At 40.6% G+C, this 21,453-nt stretch overlaps 1 protein-coding gene across 4 annotated transcripts in view; it reads right to left on the bottom strand.

The window, feature by feature from the left end:
- Positions 1-21,453, bottom strand: part of tbc1d8b (TBC1 domain family member 8B) — a 33,892-nt gene extending 12,439 nt beyond the window's left edge. For all 4 annotated transcript variants that reach the window (XM_038297153.1, XM_038297163.1, XM_038297167.1 and 1 more), the window contains exons 1-17: positions 21,327-21,453; positions 13,003-13,113; positions 12,770-12,888; positions 12,257-12,482; positions 9,133-9,373; positions 8,837-9,044; positions 8,583-8,750; positions 8,338-8,499; positions 6,517-6,667; positions 6,230-6,444; positions 4,720-4,837; positions 4,349-4,634; positions 2,807-2,936; positions 2,634-2,732; positions 2,492-2,560; positions 2,174-2,414; positions 2,038-2,103 (exon numbers count right to left, since the gene is read on the bottom strand). In XM_038297153.1, the coding sequence (XP_038153081.1) occupies positions 2,038-2,103; positions 2,174-2,414; positions 2,492-2,560; positions 2,634-2,732; positions 2,807-2,936; positions 4,349-4,634; positions 4,720-4,837; positions 6,230-6,444; positions 6,517-6,667; positions 8,338-8,499; positions 8,583-8,750; positions 8,837-9,044; positions 9,133-9,373; positions 12,257-12,482; positions 12,770-12,888; positions 13,003-13,113; positions 21,327-21,453 (2,737 nt within the window). The remainder of the gene's footprint in view (positions 1-2,037; positions 2,104-2,173; positions 2,415-2,491; positions 2,561-2,633; positions 2,733-2,806; positions 2,937-4,348; positions 4,635-4,719; positions 4,838-6,229; positions 6,445-6,516; positions 6,668-8,337; positions 8,500-8,582; positions 8,751-8,836; positions 9,045-9,132; positions 9,374-12,256; positions 12,483-12,769; positions 12,889-13,002; positions 13,114-21,326) is intronic.

Raw genomic sequence — 21,453 nt, 5'->3', positions numbered from 1 at the left:
GTTTACTGATCTAATGAAGATCTAACAGCGTCTGAGGCTCAGCATTGATTAACACCTTTAGTTTTTGCTGAGCCCTGAAGTCTAGAGGAACAAAAATGTTGGTACTAAGACAGGATGTGAGTGATCAGTACACCCAGAGGACTGAGAGATCCTCTGCTCAAAGAGCAGATGATCTGATTTCCTGGATCGATGGAGTGTCTGCAGCAGAATCTCTCACCAACAGGGAAGAAACTGATTCCCGCTGGATTTAGATAAACCGCTGATGTGACCTGTCCTTGGAGCTGAAGCGCTGTGTCCTCTCCATGAGGCTGTGCAGCTTGACGCTCATCATCCCAGCCGAGCCCAACAGAACCAGGCAGAACCAAGTGAGTCAGGCTCGACTGCTGCTGAGCTGTCTGTTGTAATCTGAGCAGCTCTGTCACTGATGGTGCTGTTTTTAGAGGACCCTTCCCGGGGCCAATTGGCCCTCCTTGTTGCCATGGGGACCCCCAGCAGGCAGTGACACATCATTACTCTGTTTTCAAAACGACTCATTGGTTCTGCAGCCCTGAAAGAACCCGGCTAGTTCAGAACCGCCTGCCTTTGGCTCCGCCCCCTTTCCACGACAGTCTGCTGCTGTTTAATGAACCACAGAAGGCAGGCCGACTCACTTTATGGCTTTAAAGGTCCTGAAAATAAAGCTTCCTCTGGCTTTCAACCCAGGGTTATTGATATTATGTGCTCTCTACTTTGTTTTTATGATGTTATAAATAAGTAGCCTATAGAAATTGTGAAGCTTTATAGCTGCTCCGTGTTTTAAAATCTGAATGGTGCAAATAAAAACAGATTTTTCTTAAATGAGGGAATGTGAAAATAGAAAACTAGCGAGATGTTCTTAAACCTAAAAAACTTCTTATGCTGCTTAAATCTTCAAACTTTTAAATCTTCAAACTTCAGCATTTTTATGTATATTTCTGATGATCAGAACCAGAGGGAGAAAACTGTGAAGCAGAAATAAAACTGAGAGATTTAGATTGTAAATTTTTGTTTTATAAATTGGCCTTTACCAGCTTCACACATCTACAGGACAGATCTCTGTCCAAACAGAGCCTCAGTTTTAAACAATACTCTCAAGTCTATTTGCTGGATAAGAAACCGTTTCCCTCTATGGAGCTAAGGTGAGGCCAAAAAGTTTGTTCAAAAACTTCTTTAAAAAAAAAATCTAAACTCAAAAGTAGTTTTAAAACGTACAAATTTCAAACTAAAAAAGGTGAAAATAAAAAAGATTTGAAGTGGAAAAAATAAGATTTAAATAAAGATTAAATAAGATTTAAATAAAGATATAAAACTATTTAAAACTATTTGTTTTTTAAACAAATTAATATTTTACACTAAAAATGATTTGAAACAGAGAAAAAAAAAATAATTTCTGAAACTGAATAAAATTGTTTAAACTTATTAAGATTTGAAAAAAAAGAAAAGGAAAAAAGGCATTTTTTAACAAAAAAAACAAAAAAAATTACAACATAAACAAGAGATTTGAAACCCAAAAGCAATGATAGTTTAATTATTCTGGCTCAGTCACAAAAAAGATTTGAAACTGAAAAGACAAACAAAAAAGAACTGAAAGGAGTTTAAAGACTTGTCTTCAGTTTAAACTATTTTTATGTTCCTAATTAAGCTCCATATTCCTCTATCCGTACGATCAGGACGTTGTCCTGCAGTGAAGTGAACCTTCATCCTAAAATCCCTGGAAGCCTCCAGCTGCATCCTTCCAGGATCATTCTGAATTTAACTACATCAACCATCCATCAGATGGGATCAAATGGTATTAAATTACTTTTTCACGATATTTGGGAACAGTTTCAATGCCGAGTAATGCAAATAAAATTTCTGTTAATGTTCTTTCCTTCTGATGAAATCTCGTAAAACTTTGAGCTTTTCCTACTGGCAACAGAAATACAGTTTGTGATTAATGATAAAACCTGAATAGCTTTAGGCTAGTTGGTCAGGAGAGGCCCTGAAGAAAATGTGAGTGACTGGTTCACCATCACTGACCTGGTGGGAGGTGGAGCTTGAAGAGAAACTTCAGCTTATTTGTGAAAGATCCGCCATATAAGATATCTGTGGAAACAAAGTCGTTACAGTACAGTCAGGAAGGAGTGTTGATGATGGGAAAACACGAAGGACCCACCCAGAGCAGAGCAGAACTCCTTAAAGTTGACAAGCCCGTCCTGGTTCTCGTCGATGAGGCGGAAGACCCAGAGGGAGAGGGTGCTCCTGGACGGGCAGAAGGCCCAGGGCTCCAGGAGGGAGAAGAGCTCGCTGAACTGCTGGAACCCCAGCTGGTACTGCTCCAGGTAGGCCAGGCTGGGGTCATGGTGCAGCAGAGCAGGACTCTCCATGGTCCAGTAGCAGCTCAGGAAATGCTGCCTCTGAAAGCAAGCATGATCTGAGGATTAAATCAGATTCTCCTGGGGAGGCGGGGCGCTGCATCACAGCATTGACTCACTTTGAACAGGTTATAAAGCTCGTCAAGCTGGGGACCGCTGAACTGGACCTCCTGGGACACGACTCGGATCTGAAAGCAGAAACAAAACCCATGACTGCCGCCTTAATGATCCGATGAAGCTGCAAACTCTGATTTCACTCACCACGTTCTGCTTGGTCGTGTCTTCCAGAGTCTGAATCACGTGCAGCTTGTTTCTCCTCCGTGAACTCTCCACCTCCTCCGATCGAAAATGTCCATATTTCTACCGAAAGGACAAGTCGGACTCGTCACGCCGGAACCAGAAGCTGCAGATCAAACTGGGACATTGTACGGTACCTCATAGGCTTCCCGGATCAGCTCGCTGATGTCCACACTGACGTGACGCGCTTTGTCATTGCTGCCTGAAGATGCCTGCTGCACTGTTGGAGGCAGCGGGCTGTCTCTGTTTGTCACACTATCGAAGAACCTGAAGGAACACCATCGGAAACTCATCACCCATGGAGGCTTTCACTGAGGAAACCATGTTTCAGTGGAGCCCGTGTTGTGGTTTGGTTTGTGGATCTTGCTCTTTTGCTTTTCAGTAGAGCAGAGTTTTAGCAGGGGGCGCGGCTTTTTGCCCTGTGGTGCTGTGGACTGAGACACCTGCATTACATCAGCTCATCAACCCTCTGTTTGAAAAGCCTGGTTGTCTCAGCACCATGCTGCCAGACAATTCTGTCTGTTCGGTAGAGCTGCATTAGATTTTTAACCCTGATTTTGTATTTTTTGACTGGACTAACGTTAATCTGCTGTGCTAATCTATGACGTAACAACTGTGCCATTAATTTGAGCGTGCAGGCACCAGTCCAAGAGCGCAGTGAGACACATATTCAGCGCTTAAAGGAAAAGTCTGGTCAAATTCAGAATTCAAAATTCTGAAAATACTTTAAATATGAAATTATTACATATCATTCAATAAATTATGTGTTTTTAATTAAGAGTAATTTAAATTTTAATGCACTTCACTGGAGACATCCATGTTTGTCAAAGAACACTACTGCCTGCTAACGGTTAGTGACGTTACGGTGTGGTATCGGCTGTTGAGCAAGTCCCAGTGCTGTATCTGGTGTTTGCCACAACGTGTTATTATCCAAGTCATCTTGAAAATATTCTTCTTCGAAATGTTGGCTAAATATTACATAAATTTCTCTGGCCAGAAGTTCGATGGCAAATCCTCCCTCTTCAAGTTGGCAATCCAACGATGAACCCGTGCTTGGAGGATCATGAATCGGAAAGGGGAAATAACTAATTTTTCAAAATTTTCTTTTTAACCAGATGTATTACAACACACAACTGCCATGCACGTGGGCATTGCCACTTGAACTATAGCTCTTGTGGATTTCAATGGTGAAGTCCTCTTTAAATCTTAAATAATTGTTGTTGTTTGCAGATCTGTCTTGTGGTTCACATTGATTCTGCTTGTAAAGCGAGGAGAATGGCGCTCGGTTTACAACACCATGACATCACTGCCAGAAAATGTCAGGAGTAAGGTGCTACTATTTTTGGCCATTTAAAAATTGCTGGTCCTGGACTCAATGATTGCAACAAAATTTATTGTTTTGATTTTTACTGATTAATGCTAAATCCATTAAATCACCGCAAACATATAATAAAACATTTTCATAGTGGCTAGAGAAATTAATATTAATGCAAAATGGCAGTAAGCATACGTATACAGTTAATATTCTTAGGGTATAAAATCAAAGAGTTTATTTAATCTTAAATTAAGTTTGGATAAATCTTCTCTTTTTATTTTTTTACACTGTTAACACTGCTTTTAGAATCTGTGTCTGCTTTTGGGTCCACCAGTAATCGTCAGACATAACGAACAGTACGGACCTGCTGAGGATGGTGACGGCTTCGGCGTCATCACTGCAGGTGATGAGTGCCTCCATGTTGTAGTCCAGCACGGCGAGGCCGAGCTGCAGGATGGCCTTGATGCCGTCGTAGAAGAAGCAGTCCACCACGTTGACGGCACTCTCAATGGGCAGGACGCTGATGAAAAGAGTGAGGAACCAGGACAGGGACACAGACGAGAAGAAGCTCAGATCCGTCATGTGTTCCACCAGCTGCGGGAGGTTCTCTCTGATCAGGTCCTCGAACACAGCCTGGTCAACCAGAGCACCTGGACAGAAACAAAAGAGGAAACAATCAGTGGACCAGAAAGAGACAGCAGGCGGAGGCTGAGAATCCACCGCTTCCAGCTTCACCAATGATCCGTCGGTTGAAGTAGTCGGGAAGCATCCTCTCGCAGACGGCCACCAGCAGCCAGAAGGCCTCCTCTTCTTTAGCGTACAGCAGCAGGACGGAGGTGAGGATGTTCATGGCCTACAGGCGGCAAACGGCAGAGTTCATCCACAACATCAGTTTATGGAGGGTTAGAGGAGACAGCAGGAAATTAATACATTAATAATAAAACTAATAGATGTACCATGAAACAATTAAATGTACAAGTAAATTTTTAGATGTAAAATTAAATCAATAATAAAAGACATAATCTCCACTGTTAACAATCAATACGTTTGTATCTATTCTTTAGACACTTGATCTTGTAATGATTCCTTTAATATGGAGGTTAAACATGAGATTTAATTCAAAAAAACAAAGAGATGTAAATGTATAAAATGAATAAATGTGCTTTTTATTTATTAAATAAATCCTTAAACAACTGAATGCACAATTAAATTATGAAATATAAAATTAAACCACTACATTTGGGCTTTAAACTATCAATATAGAGGCTGGACTTGCACTGTCAAAATGCTCTTGATAAATAAATGGGTGATAAACTGTTTTTTTTTGGGGGGGGGGGCGAAAATATAAACTTAACTTTAGAGAGAAAAAAAAAGAAGAGGTTATCTTTCTGAGTGATAAACAGCCAATGAGATGTCAGAATTTCCATGGAAGTGACTAGTCCCGCCCACTGAGTCTGATAGGTTCACAGTTTAATTTATTTCATGTTACCTGATGCACAGATGTCATGGAATGAATAAATACAGAGCAAGATAATGGATACTTAATGAATTAATTTTTTATGTTCTTATTTAAAATGTATCTTTAACTATTTAATTAGACATGTTATAATAATGCATTTATTTAATTCATTTTACAATTACACCTATTTTTTTATATTCATTTATTTTCATTCCTTCATCCTTCTTGACTCTCCATACAGGTTACCATGACAACTGGATCAGGAACAGCAGGTTTACAAGATTTTTTTTTTTAAACCATTTGAAATGAAATGAAATGAGATTTATTTTTGTTTAACATGATACATATATAAAAAAATAAAATAGTGCACAGTAACAAGAAGTGCATAAAAAGAAGAGAAAAATACAGATATTTGTGTCCATTAACATATCATGCTCAAAAATATAAGTTAAGGGGAAAAAAATACACCATTTAAAAAAGTTTAATGTTGTTTTCCAAAGATTTTTTAAAGTTTATATTGGAGTATTTCTTTAGATGTATTAAAATTATCCATTACCAAAAAAAAAAAAAAAACTAGAGATATTCTGAATATTAAGGGTCTAAAAGGAAAACTGAAACCTCTTGGTGTGATGTCATCAGCCTCACTATAACAAACCCAGCTTCTGCAGCACCAAAATCCTTCACTTTATCAACTAGTGTGACCTCTAATGTGACCTCTTCATCTCCTGCTTCCATCTCGTTGACATTTCTAATGATTAACATCTCTAATTCAGCCTGGGCCGGTACCTGGCAGTACCCGATCTTTGGGTTCCTGTAGGCGTAGGCAGTGAGAACTCTACGCAGAGCAGAGATCCCTGTGTCGCTCTGGAACGCCGGATGCTCCGGGAGCGAGCGATGCAGGTCTCTTTCTATCTCGTCCGTAGCCAAAGTGCTTGTTCCCAGAGACTGCTCCACCAGCTCGCCGTAATAACCTGGGTGGGTGGCCATGTCGTTGACAGCTCCTGCAGAGGAACCACTTCAGCTCGAATGCATCTGATGGCGACCGGACACCAGCAGCAGACGAGGACAATTACCTGAAAACAGCATCCAGAGCTCCCCCCTCAGGGATTCAGGAACGCCTCGGACGATCAGGTCTCGCGTTTTCCTGGTGAAAAACATGCTTGTTCCGCGTCCATATTCAGAGAAATGGATGTTCCAGGACTGCTCCTTCATCTTCTCTTTCAGCTGTTGAACAGACAGAACAACAAAGACGTTTCTACGTAAACTACATCTGGGAGGTGTGGGGCTTTTAATAAACAGTTCTATCTTTGCACTATAAAAAAACATTAACCAAAAAAAATAAATAAATAAATAAAACTTAATAAGACACACAACTTTAAATTATTAAAGTTGGTATATCAGGAGTGGCGGCCTAGTGGTTAGAGTTACAAGTACAGAGCAACGAAACAAACTCTGCATTTAACCCATCCCCTTGGGGAGTAGTGGGATGCCATTGTGCGGCACCCAGGGAGCAGTGTGGGGTTAAAGGTTTTGCTTAGGGACCCAGAGTGGCAATCTGTGGGAGAGGGGCTTGAACTCAGAACTAGGGCTGGGCGATATAGAAAAAAAGCTTATCGATAAAAAAAAAAGCATATTGATCGATATCGATAATTATTGAAAAGATTTGAAACCATATTTTATGTGCAGCTCTGCCTGGACTTTTTATAATATTGCTAAATTATTTAATTTTAATAAAAAACACAAACACAGACTTCGAATTAAATCTTTATTTAACCAACTTTTTTAACCATAACAGAATTGTTTTAAAGAATTGTTTTAATAACTTAATAGACCTGAGTTATGTTATTAAATACTGACAAAGAATAAACTAAAGTGACCAGAAAAGTGACCAAAATAAATATAACAAATAAATAAATAAATGCCCCCCCACCGCCGCCGCTGCCCCCGTTTCCTGCTTTAACCTGAGTTATTACTTTGAAGTTGCTGGCCCCTCAGCATTTTTATCTCAATTGTTAGAACTACGTGGGAAACTACCCAGAACTGAAAATATATATATATTTCCCGAAGATTCCTCGGAGGAGAACCGCGGCGGGGCCTACACAGCTCGTACTCCTGCGGGTGTGAGCGGCTGAGATGAAAAAAAAAAAAAAGTTGGTTGTGTTATCAGACATCGTTTTCACTGGTTCCCGACACATTTTCCAGATGACTGTGGTTTGTTTTGGGTCCGACTTGCCATGACCGAAATACTGCCAGACTGCCGAACTACAAAAACCCTTCTTTGAAGCAATTTCCTCCGCCTCTCCTTGCTGCACAGCTTCATGTGCTCTGTGTTGTGGTTTGAGAGGGCGGCGCTTGGTGACGGCGTGCCTGGGTCCGCGATTGCGATTGGTTGGGAGGAAGCACTGACTAGCATAAACCTACATGCTAGGCTACAATGAGAAGGAAGGAAAACTGCGTTTCTTTTTTATCGAACTTTTATCGACCCTCTTTTTTTCTATTGCGCCACACGTCTATCGATCGATATATATCGTTATTGAATTATCGCCCAGCCCTACTCAGAACCACAGGATTCCAAACCCTATGCTCTAACCACTAGGCCACCACAACCCAAATACAAAAAATCTGATTGTACACATATCTAAAACCATTTTAAAAGAATGCAGCTCATAAAAACTAAGACTAGAAATGTTTTAAAAATTAGTTTAATACATTTGAAAAAAAATATATATAAAATAAATAAATAAAACATTTTGAAAAATAAAACTGGATTTAATTTCAATTTACAAAACATGCATTTTGCTTGAAGCAATAATGGAACATAGTTCACTCCATACCCCTCCTGCTTTAGTTTAAACTGATTGCCTGAAACATGACTTAGCATTTTTTCTGCTTACCATTTTAGGATCGAGGTTTTCGACGTCTTGAGGATGAAAAACAGTCATGAGGGCCTCGGTGCTCACGGCTTTGCTGTTGTCCTTCTGTCCCACCATCAGGGTCACGTCCTCCGGATTGTCCTCAAAGTGATTTATGAGCGACTGGCACTCTCCCCGTATGGCCTTAGGGATAAAGACGTACATCAGGAATGGTTGCAGAATACGAGATGGGAAAGCGGTCGTTCCTAAGCGAGCCCTCCCATTACCTCAGATGAAGCTGAGTGCTGCGGGCTGGCGCTGATCCCACACCTGCTGCGGATCGTGTTGGCGAGCCGCTGGAAGTCCCTGACCTCAGAGAAACGTAGCGCCCTCTTGCCGCGCACGCAGACTGTCAGAGCCCGGCTGGTGGCGTCGGGCTTCTCGACGTTAATGACCTGCAGTGGGGGGCAGACAGGATGGTTGGCGAATGGGTCTCTGACTTTGTTTGGGTGTTCTGACTGGTTTAGAGATGCGTCTTTACCTCCCGCATTGGGATGATGATGTGGCACTGGCTGCCATCCTGACTGGCGAAACAAATGTAGTTCTCTGACAGGCAGATTTTGCCCAGAGTGTTGAAATGGCTGAATGGGACCCACAGGAAGCTCTCGTGTACTTCCAACAGGTTCTCCTCTTTGGGAAGCCTGAAGAATGAGCGGAACTGCTCGCTTTTAGCGTGAGCTTCAAGGCCTCTGAGGGAAAACCAGGCACAGAAGAAGCACCGTGAGGAAAATGACTCGCTGCTCTGGGTTACACACCTAATGGAGGTCATCAGATTACCTCTTTGTAATCTGTAGGGGGTCACAGAGAGACAGCTCTCCCTGGAACGCCTCCTTATCGAAGAGGCGCTTGATGGAGTAGCTGGCGAGCTGCTCCATGATGACAAACGTCTCACTGAGATGCAGCAGCATGGAGAAGTAGTGGTCGTCCCCGTGAGCCAGGACATGGATGCTTTCAGTCAGGATCACATTAGAGGTCTTCTCCAGCCGCCAGATCTCATCCCAGGAGATGATCAGTTTCACTGCAGAGCGGTTTGAAAACAGGTAAATCCATCATGATCCTAAACAGGCATTACAGAGTTTTTAATAATGCTGCCACCTGTGGCCAAAACACAGAACTACATAACGTATACCGTAAATTCTCTAATATTGGCCTGTATTCCATTAGCGGCCGGGACTCTAACATTGGCCGGTCTCGCTGTCAGAGGAGGTAAATAATGGCCGGTCTCTCATACAGGCCGGGGCTATAAACGTTTATTCTGGGCATACCTCAACATTATACTTGTGGTAGTAACATACAAGTACCACAGCCCTGCGCTGCTGGACGACAGGCCCTGACTGCTGCCCGTCTGCGCGAGGAAGAGAACAGACACGCGGCAGAACATGAGGAGGAGCGCGAGTGATGAGGAGATTAAAGGGAGAGATGAAGAGGAGGAGAAAAACTGAGGAGGAGAATTAAACAGAATTGGAGGATTTTTTTTCTTTTTTACTTCAAACCAAGCGAGACATGGTAACTGTACTTTTTCAATAAATGAACCTAGTGTTTTAAAGGTTCAAATAGACACAAAATCTCATTTTTATTCATTCCACTGGTAGTCTGTTTTGCTCAAATAGCAATAGAGGCCTGTCTCTAATTCTGGCCTCTTTCCAATAAAGGCCTGGACCGCGATGCACTTGAGTGAAATAAAGGCCCGGGCCTATATTAGAGGATTTACGGTATATGTTTTTTTTTTTTTTCCCTTACCTAGAGTTGCCATTGGTGTCTATGTTGAGTTAAATGTTGCTCGCTTCTTAATATCCACATAATCCATCTTAAATATAATGTTTCGATTGTTTGCTAGATCTGACCCATTTAACATGGAACATCACATTGACATCACATCGGAACAGCGCGGGAACTTCCGACCCAAAGTAAATTCAGGAAAATTGGCCACAGGCTTATAGATGCATCGTCGCTGAACTAGGGGTGGAAGATATATCGAATATACTTGATGTATCTCAACCAAAATTTTTTTATTATCCATTTTATTTAGTATTGTTTGTTTTTCCTTTGTTTCCTGTTTGGTTACTGGGATCTTATTAAAGGTTTAAACACACCAAAAGACTATGAAGGTAGATTTTTTTTCTGTTTCAGTTGATCAAAAAAGGTTGCTTCAATCAAAAAGTATATTTTCAATTAAAAACTTCACTTCAATGAACAAAAAACTTCTCAATCAAAGAAAAAAAGTATTTGAATGCAAAAATATATTTGAAACTCAAAAAAAAAACATTTGAACACTGCTTTTCTTTGATTGAAAATGTTTTATTTGATAGAAGTCCAGTCTTTTTAATTGAACTAACTTTGTTTTTTGATTGGTAAAAAATCCTCTTTAATACCTTTAAAGAATTGGGTTCAGGACCAATCCATGGTCCTGCATGGAGGAGTGCCCACTATCTCCTGTTTCCGCCACCTGCACTCCCGACTTTCTGTTTTAGTGTAAATTAAGGTACCTGTGAAGTTACTTATAAGCTCGGAGGATACAGAATAATAGTTTTTTTTTTTCCTTAGTAGCTGTAAAATGCTAATTTTAAGCAAACTTTTAAACGTTTGAAAAAAAGGAATGTGAATTTGCGATGTTTCAATTTGGTTTAAAATTAGTTAACCAAGAAAAAAAAGCATAATTTTGACCACATTACATCATCATGGCTGTAATAAACAGGAAGTAGAGGCTGCACTGACCCCAGATCACTAATGGAGGAACATTTTAATGAATGTGTTGCTATCAGGGAACTTTTTCTTAGGTTAACATTTCATTATTAACCCTTTCATAATGGCCAAAAAACAAGTTTAAAGCCGGGACAAATGACCTTTTAGTAGCAATGGCAGCAACTCATTGACACATGTTTATTCAGTTTCAATTAAATTTTTTTTTTTTGGCTCCAATTCACAGCACGTCATCCCAAGGCACTTTATAATTAAACCAGATCATACAGTCAAATTGATTCAAAGTTTTCTATCTAAGGAAAACCAGTTGATTGCATCGACTCATTGACTCGAAGTCAATCCCTCACTCCAAGCATACTTGTAGCGGCCATCTGCTAAGGGCTGACTGGGGTTCAAGAAGACAAAAACAGACATACAGTCTACTCAGGTCAAACGACTCAGCAGGTGGCAAGCGTTAAAATCGACCTGCTCTGATCGGCATGCTGTGGGAACACCAGAGCTGGGTTGACCTGCTAAATTACTTGATACCATTGAACATCAACACACCGTGCCGGTCGCTTCTGATCTAACAAGCAGAAACAACTCTGTTTACATTTGATAAACATGGAGCAGCTCTGGTGAGGGGGGTTCAGACAGATTATAGAGCGAAACAATAAAGCACATTGACTATGCCCTGGCTTACTTCCATGTTGCTCTACATTGTTTACTTTCCTGATTTCTGTCACACTGGTGACATCAAAGGACAGGGGCCATGCAGCTGCCAGCGAAGGGTTAGACCAGCTTTTATAGCCAGATGCTGGTTGTTAGCGAGACGACCATGTTTATCCATCTCCTGTTTTACACATCTAACCTTTTTTGCAAAACCCCAAAACCACCTCAAGTGGGCGACAATACCTTTTTGTGGATTTGAGAGAGTTTTTATTGTTATTTTGCCATTTCCATCAAGCTTTTCTGATCTGATACGTTAAAAAAGCTGATGGAAACACACCTACTCTCATCTGTCCTATGGAACTGCTCTTGCCTTTTCTTAAATTAAATGTTTTCACATCCGTCTGCCACAGTTCAGCCCTTGCCAACAGTCCTCACACCTTTTTAAGCCCATGGTGCGGCTTAGCTATAATAACTCCCTGCCCCTTCAGGAAAGCAGAGCTGCGAGCAGCGACAGTAGATTTCTGCTCTCATCGACGCAGACGTTGCTCACCTTCAGATCCCAGAAAGTAGGAGTAGAAGCACAGGAAGTTAGTGCTGAGGTAGAGCCATCCCTGGCATGGCACTTTGCCTCTCCAGTAGCTGCAGGAATAATAGGTGACCAGCTTCTCCTGGGGGGGCAGCTCGAACCACTTTTCAAACCTCAGGAGAGCTTCTCTGAACTTCTCTGGATCATCCTCCAGCACTAGGGAGGACTTCCCCTCTTCAGCGATAAGGCCCTAAAGTCAAATGATTAGAAAACTGTTTACAAATGAAAACTAGGAAGAAAAATTATTAAACAAAAAAAACCAAAATGAAACGTATGATAATAGATGTCATTTGGACAACCTAGAGGAAGGTAAACTAGTTTACTGCTTTAATCAGACTGGTGCTGAAAAAAGGATAACTTATCACATAAAACAGGCATGGTAACTTTGGACACTCAACATTTAGAAAGCAGTTATTTCTGTTTTTTTTTTTTTAAAGTAGAATTAAAACTTTTGTTCTGCACCACCATAGGCCTTACTCTGATCTTCCCCTGGACGAAGCTGGTGACATCTTCAGTGGAGTCAAAAACAGAGAGAGTCCTCATGATGTTCTGCTGCAGCCAGTCCCAGTGCTGCCCGATCTCCTCCTTGCTGACCCCTGGATGAGCAGCAGAAAAAACAAAAGACGCCTTCACTTTATTACTTTACTTCTGGTTTTAAACAGTTAGAGCGGATTCTAAAGATGTTAGAACCAGGTGAACCCGCCACGCACCGCAGGCTATGGACCAGTAGACCTGGGAGTCCGGAGTGTGGTGCAGGATGCGGTATGGAGCCACTTTGGACGTGGAATCCAGCACCGTATCCAGAGTTCCCACCAGCAGGCCTGTAAAACACAGCAGATACAGAACCAGAACAAATCAGCAGAGAAACATCTGACTCATGGATGAGAAGAATCACAAGTCCTCGTTTTATGGCCAAAATGCAGCTAACAGTCCCTTACCGATTAATTTCTTTTTTAAATCTCAATTTGGCTTTAAACCAGCAGCTGATGTGAATACAGCTAAATTTAGCTGAATCTGTTACCTTTCCACCACCTCTCTGTCCGGCTCTCAATGAATTATTAACAAGGTCGCCCTGATCTAATTCTTAAGGGACTGAATCGGTATCAGAGCAGCCGGCCTGCTCTCTGCTGCACATATGGGCTCAAAATCAGCTGCCAACTGCTAGGGCGTTTGGCACATCCACCATTCAGGCACTTCATAGCAAGGCTAAAACACAGGCGTCTGATTGAAACACCTTCCTGATATGATTCACTGAATAAATCAGGTCTGAGGTGAGGTTAGTCGGCAACTATTTATACCTGGACAAACCTGGTTTTACATCAGTACCCACATTTATCATCTCATGAAACAAAAAACAGACAAAGCTTTTACGGAGAAGCTGATTTGTCATGTTAAAACAAATCTGTCTACTCTCTATGCTTCAGTTTATCTACAAATATTTAAGCTTTAAATTATGCTTAAATTGTCCTTTAGAGAGGAAAAGAAACAGATGGTGATTTCCTATCTAGATGTTTATGATCTACAAGACCTTAAAAACTATTTACGACTGAAAATGGCTTTCTGGCCGATCATTAAAAAGCCTGTCATGCTGATTTCTGATTTAGACCAGTTATACAATAGATCTTATTTTATTGGGAAAAAAGAAAAATATCTGCGAAAAAACAAAAAACGTTTTAACTGCAGTAATTGTGACGCTCTCAGGTAAAAATGATATGTTTGAAATTTTGACAGTGGCTGAATTTCAGAGCTCCGCACTAGTAGATAAGAAGGTTTCATCAGCCGGTCCATCAGCAGCCAATCAGGCCTATTTATAATCCTAACCACAAAAAAGGACTTTTCAGCTCTAGAGCAGCAGCATCTTTTCCAGAGAGGTTTTTGAGGAACAGCTCCTTACCCTGATAACTCATTTCTCTCATGATACAGATATTGCAGCACTGATTATTGACCGATATCGGCACAAATCAGGCAACTTTATTTCTTGTTTTTTTGTGTGTTTGTGTGTGTGTGAGAAATATTAGAGGTTTAATGCAGTGATTTTACTCTGAGAAACATAGTCAACAGGTCTGACAACAACTGACCCATTTATCAGGAACCAGCAGGTTACAGAACCTGAACAGAAGCAGAGGGTTTCTATCAGCTACTGTTATCAATGATTTTAGATGTAGGCTGATAAAACCTGGTATTTGTCTTTTTTTGTGGCTGATATCAAATGGATTTCCGATATCAATATTGAATGTAGGAATACACAGCTGCTATCGGGATATCCCTAATTGGAGGGGGACATTCCCAGATCTTCTACATCTCTGGTGGCTCCCTCCAGAGATCATGATGACGATCTCAGAGCTTTTTGCTCATGATTATTCATTAATGGTTTATTAGTTTAAAGTTTGTTCCATCCGATCAACTGATCATATCCAGTAAGAAATTCTCTTCAGGATTGTAATGTCACGGTTATCCACCAGAAGGCATAGCTGATCATTCTTAAGCGGAACATCACTATTTGCAAAATAACTGATGCTAAAGCAGAGCCATGAATTATCCAGTCAGGCTTTTAACTAGGAATATTTCATAAGGTTTACACCTTATGGGCGAAGAATGTACGCCCGTACACATTGCTAGCTAAAAGCCTGATCCAGAGTCCGATCCCGATTATTTCCACTGTTTGATGGATCCAAGGATCCAGAATGAACTTTCTATGGTTCTGATAGTGAATCTAAACTCTGTAGAAACTCCTTTAGTTCTCCTAAATGGGCCCGTTTAGCGGCGCTGCATGGAGGAGCAGCAGAACTCCTCTGCTGGGATCATAAGGAGAGGATGGTAGAAAAGTGGAGGACATTACGCTAAATGTTTGGATCAGGGTAGAAGAAGACATGCTAGCAGTTAGCATGGTAGATGAAGAAGTCTTTATGAGTTATTGACCTTCATGGAGCCACATTTTAACCTCTGAGGGGAAACAGAACCACCTGTTTAAAAGCTATGCTAACAGGACAATGTCTTTTCAAACACTGATTAGTGGATAAGACTAAAAACATAGAGCTACATCACAGCTAGAGACTATTTCATTAAAACAATGTAGAAAACAATCTGACATACCTTGTCTGTTAATGATAGCTCTACATCAATGTTTGTTGGAAATTAAAAAACTTTTACAAATGCTATATAACAGACATCCAAAGTCTCCCGGAAGTTCCGGGAGTCTCCCTGATATCAATAGTTGTTCACAGATGTCCTTGAGTCGGATAAATTATCCCGGATTTTAGACTATGCGACATGGTGTTCTTTTAATGCAAGTGAGAGCGGGCAGGCAATACAATAATTTGTGCACCATGTGTGGATTAGAACTACAAGAGAGAGCGGGGTGTGGGGAGGAGCTTGTTGGTGAAACCTGTGCAGCGTATCTGTCAGAAGCGATGCTCTGTTCAACGAGCGGTCGAGGCGACTGGTTATCAGAGAGCTGATTGGATCAGTCCGATACGTTTCTCTGGGTTACTGTCTGGCAGTCACCTAGTTACCACTCAAAGCTGTGCATCCTGTGAAACAGCAGAGGTTGAATCCTCGAGTAAATAACGAAAAAATAGGACTAATTTTACAGCAGAATATACTAAAGTATATCCACGTCTATTATAGGTGAGGAACAGTGGCGGATCTAGACCAAATGTACCAGGGGTCCAGGAGGGGGCCAGCGTGTTTTCATGGGGGAACAGAAAAGCATGAAATAAAAAACAGGGCAAGAGATTCAAATATATAAAGAGAGCTGCATAAAATGAAATTTCTTTTCAATTAGGTTAAAAAAAAAATTCTATTACTTATGAGGTCAATATACATTTATAATTTAGTAATTTTACATATTTTTGACTTAATTTAAGTTAAAACTACTGTTTTCTAAAAAAATTTTATTAAAACTGTTAAATTCATCTGTAAACATTAGAGCATTTTCTATGTGTTGTGAAATAAAAAACATTTAGCAGATAAAAACTGGGATCCTATTGTCTGATATAACGTATTTTCTGAATTATAAGCCACTACTTTTTCCCACGCTTTGAACCACGCGGTTTATAAGATAGTGCAGCTTTTCTGTGGATTTTTTCTAACCGCCAGAGGGGGATGTCAAAGTTGGAAATGAAAGAATAAGGAGCTAAATTTTCATTTAGCACAAGAACATGCTAGCAGCAGGCACGACGGAGAGCAAATGTCAAAATTCACAGATTTTGACATTTATTAGCCACATTAAAGCTGCAGAACCAATGAAGAGACTGAGCTCAACTCCTGCAGAACTGAAATAAAGAGCTGATGAAGCCCCATCTTTCATTAGAAGCTCTAACTGCTGTGAGCCAACAAGCTAACAGGAGTTGGCACTCTTCTTCTTCCCTACTCCAGGGACTATATGTAGAGCTCCCCCTACAGGTTTGGAGGGAGACAGTTCACTAGATATTAGCACCTTATAGCCTGGTGTCGCTTATAGATGTAATAAAATGTAGTGGGCGTGGCTTATAGCGAGGCTCTATAGTCCAGAAAATAAGGCATCTTATTTTATTCGGTAACCTAAAAGTTTCCGGATTTATTACCGTATATCTTCTAAATAAGTTTAATAATGTTTAAGAAAGCAATTTTTTTATTCAGTCAGTATTTATTAAAGCAGGAACAATAAATGTTTAAAAGCCAGTGATGTATTATTTCTTTTAATTCAGCAAATTGTAAAAAAAAAGAAAGAAAAAAATGTCAGGTTATGGAAGGATTCTATTGCTTTTAAGACAATGGCCGTTTATCAATTAATACTCATTAAAATCAATTTACCTAAGATTAATTTATTAATCAATAATTAGCATTTCTAAATAACATTTTATTTTTCCATATGGGTGTGTAGACCTTTAAAAGCCACCTAACTCCACTTTATATCCATCAGCTCAGAACCGCAGACCCTTTCATCCACTGAGTCACGGCCATGATCAGAATATCCTCCAGTTTAAGCAGGAACACAGAGAAAGAGAGCAATGAGTCACTGCTTTTCTTCTTAAAGTACAGATCAGCACTCAGCTGGACACAACGTGGCTGAAAATAAATCCCTAAATGTGAATGAAGTCTGCGGTTACCGCCCTAAAACACAGAAGATGTTCGGTAGGATTCGTGCAACAGTGTGAAGGAAAACGTGTGTGACGCGCCGCAAACGCGCTGCTGCTCGAGATGGAAAAATTGAACTTTTGCTGCTCGACGCGCCGCATCAACCAATCATAGATGCTGATCTGGGAGCTGGCCGTGAGACAGACACAGCGCTGTGATCACTCCTCTGAAACAGTTTGACGCCTTAATTAACTTAAAATGCAGAAATCTGCTGGCAGAATATGTTTGCTTTTATTATCCTGGTGCCTGCAGTATAGATTATTTAGATGAAAAACACCTACCAGCTGCCGCGGTGAACCGCGAGGAGGCGACCCGGCCAGAGGCTGCTGATGAAGGGATTCCTACTGTCGGCGCACCGCTGGTATGTGGGGGTCTGAGCGGCTCCGACAGAAATAATACTGGAAGGCGGGATGTAATCTGGATGAACTGACTGCACTGAATAAGTTTTCAGGTGGATTTTCTCACTTAAAAACATATTAAAACTACTTTATTCCCACTGATCACAGCAAATATAGCTGCAAGGCAGAGAAAGGATAGAGTAGCTCCACCCAACGCGAATCAGACCCACTTTTGCACCGCGCAGCCAGAGCAGCAAAGCTGCTTCAGCCGCGTGTCAGAACTAACTGGTACAAGCAGCAAAAATGAAGCAGCAGACGCGATTTTGCTGCTCTTGCTGCGTCCTGTGTGAACGTAGCATTACAGGTATGTGGTACAAACTGCTGGCACCAGGATGATACAAGTAAACATATTTTGCCAGCAGGTTCAAACATTTTAAGTTAATTTAGGCATTAATAAACCTGCCAGCTCACAGATCGGCTTCTCTGATCTGAAAATTAAGGCGTACCAAAACCGTACATCCCCAAAAATAGGGCGTACAAGAACTGCCCACACTCATTGCTAGCTAAAACCCTGGGCCTAAAGCAGCTCAGAGTTACGGGTCACATTTGAACCGTCTGCACACTAGAGAGCCGCTTTGGTTCCCAGAACTGATCAGCTTTTAGTTCCTAAGGTTTGAGTCCAGGGAGTGACGTCTTTAAAAGCTTTTAAATCTAAATTGAAAAGTAGAGCTGCATCGATCTAATCAGTGCAGCTCTAGTTTTCAGTTCATCCATTCAGCAGTGGGATTGGATCGGTATCGGCCGACAAGCTCAGCTGAGGAATCGTACTGGATCAGAGAAAAAAAAGCCAGAGTCTTCTGAGTCGTTTCATTCCTGCTGAGCTTTAGCTGTTATTATTTTCTATCTACATGTCATTGTTGGCGTCTGTCTGTCTTTTTTACATTTTTCAGTAAAGCATGCTGCTTTTTAAAATATAACAAACAAGAGTTTCCTTCAGTATATTCTGTAGTTTATGCACATCTAATTAAAAGTTCAATAAAAAGTCCATCCAAATGTTCTTCCTCTTGGAGATGAAGTTTCTGGGTTTTGGTGAAACAACCTTTAAAACACGACACATTTATTCTGACTTTCTGTCCAACTTATTGTTTTTTCTCCCTGCTTTACATTTATTTTTTGCAAAGCAATGATGGAAGCAAACTCAGATGCTGTCGACCTTAATAAGTGTCAAAAAGCTTCTGATGCATTTATTGTCAGGGAACTGAGGTCGACATGGCTGCAAGGTTTGGGTTTTGGATTCTAACTGGAGGGAAGTGATGTAAATATTTTGAAACTATTTAGTCGCTGCGTTTGTTTCACTTCGCTTTACAACCACAATTAATGAATGTACATTTTTAGTCTTCAAAAACTTCAATCTTTGACAGATCTTGTGTAAATCTATTAAGCTAACTTTGGATATATTTCATTTGTTTTATTATATGAAGTCAAATCTAACCTCAGAAATCAACATGCACATGCTTCTGGTGTATGGAGAGAAATTTGTTCCAGTAACAATGAAAGAACAGAACATGTTTAAGTAATGGAAATTTGAAAAAGCTAAATAAAAACAAAGGTTTTGGGAGTAAGGAAACATCCTTTAGGGGAGTGTTGGCCTAGCGGTTAGAGCAGTGCGCTTGTCCTCTGAGCAGGTTGGATCTCCACAGCCTGCACTCTGCATTCCTGAGCAAAGAACATTAACCCCACACTGCTCCCCGGGCATCGCAAGACGGCAGCCCACTGCTCCCCAAGGGGATGGGTTAAATGCAGAGTGAATTTCTCCAGTGTGAGATCAATAAAATTGAATTATTATTATTATTATCCAAATAGGAAGATCTCCAGGCCTATTTAAGAGCTGAAAAGACTTATGTCCATATTTGCTTCATTTTTGAACAACAGGGGAGGGGTGGCCTGGTGGTTAGGGTATAGAGCTTGGAATCCAGAGGTTCTGAGTTCAAGCCCCACTCCCACAGACTGCCACACTGAGCAAAGACCCTTAACCCCTGATTGCTCCCCGGGTGCCCCACAGTGGCAGCCCACTGCTTCCCAAGGGGATGGATTAAATGCAAAGAGTTAATTTCGTTATACTGTACTTGTGACAATGTAATGATAATAATATGCTGGCAAAAAACCCAAACTGATTTATCAATTGAAAATTAAAAAACAATAAATCCCGGTGAATGACAAGATGATGACGATGATATAGCAAGCAACAGATAAATAAAACTAGTTTTTGTTTTTTCTGCCTCTTTTTAGAGCAAATATTGACCTCAGATAACAGACAGCCTACCCAGCAACTGGAAAAAGAACAAAAACAATCATTATTTCCAGCTGAGCCACAAGATTTTACTAGCAAAGTTGCTTCTGTCCAACGTCTGCCGATCCAGTAAAAAACTAAAACCTTTCATTCTGCTGTAAGCGTCACAGAGAGCCTGAGAACAAACACATTGAATAATTTGCCAACATGTACTGCCATACCAGCAGCTCTTTGTGATATTCATAGGTCAAACTACAACAATAAATCTGTGATATTAATGGTGTCCGGCCCTAGTTAAGAGTAAGGCTCCTGCTCAGACACGTAAAGCTGAATTATTGCAACAAAAGAAGATGAGGAAAACAACAAATGTCGCCATAACAACCACTACAATAAAGCCACATAAGCCCTAATCTTTAATCCTCTGCAGTCATTACAGAACTATTATCACTTCTGTGATAATTGACATCTAGGACTCCTTTAAAAGAGCCTATTTAACCCAAAATCCACTTTTTTTAAGCTTTAACTATGTTCTAATGTTATTCCTTTATCTTAATGAGACACAAATTGGAGTTTAGCTGGATTGGTGCAACTGTATGGAGTTACTTTAGTTCCATTATTGTTGCAAAGAACACATCAAGCAATTCGGAAATAAAAAGAATACAATCCAGAAATCAAACTCTAAAAAACAGATTTTCTAGATTTTACTTTTCAAATATTTAAAATCCTTTTTTTAACAATTACATCATAATTGCTGGCCTCAGTAGGCTGTCCTTTGATTTAATGGTGTGTTCAGAGTCTCTATACTCCACTTAATATTTAATTGATTACGTAGTTAAAGCCAATCTCAATAATCGATTGATTACAATTAATCCTTATTTGTTAACTTATTTGCTAAATATGTTAACTGAATGTGGACATATGTGGTTTGGTTTGTTGTTTTTGCAAAGTTATAACTTCTAAACTCGCTTTCTCAAAGGGGAAACACCTGAAGTCTAATGTATCTCTGGGTTGACAAGGAATCAAATATCTTACATTTATCCACAATTATTAACTCATTCAGACCCAGCTGTTTATCATCAGCTGATTATAAACCCTTTGAATCCAACCTGTTGCAAACATACTGCTTTCCTGGAGCTGTTAGCCCCTTTGAACAGCACACTAGCTAATAAGCAATGACTGACTGTTAATGGATAATTAACTAGTGTTTAAATATGATTAGCTAAGCTGCTAAAGCAGCAGCTCCACAGCAGCAGCAGAGGGGGGGTTAACACCAAGCCGTTAAGGTTACCTGTCAGTCCGCCGCCCCCCTCTCCGTACCCCCGTCTCCTTTGCAGAACGAAGTAGTCATTATCTTTCTCGGTGACCCACAGTTTAAAGGCGTTTTTCAGCAGGATTTCTTCAGGTTTGAGCCACAT

This window comes from Cyprinodon tularosa, unplaced genomic scaffold (assembly GCF_016077235.1).
Source record: "Cyprinodon tularosa strain WSP-4 unplaced genomic scaffold, ASM1607723v1 ctg110, whole genome shotgun sequence".
In the NCBI taxonomy this organism is placed as follows: Eukaryota; Metazoa; Chordata; class Actinopteri; order Cyprinodontiformes; family Cyprinodontidae; genus Cyprinodon; species Cyprinodon tularosa.
Note: the sequence above shows the minus strand (reverse complement) of the source record. Positions and strands in the feature narration are given on the sequence as shown.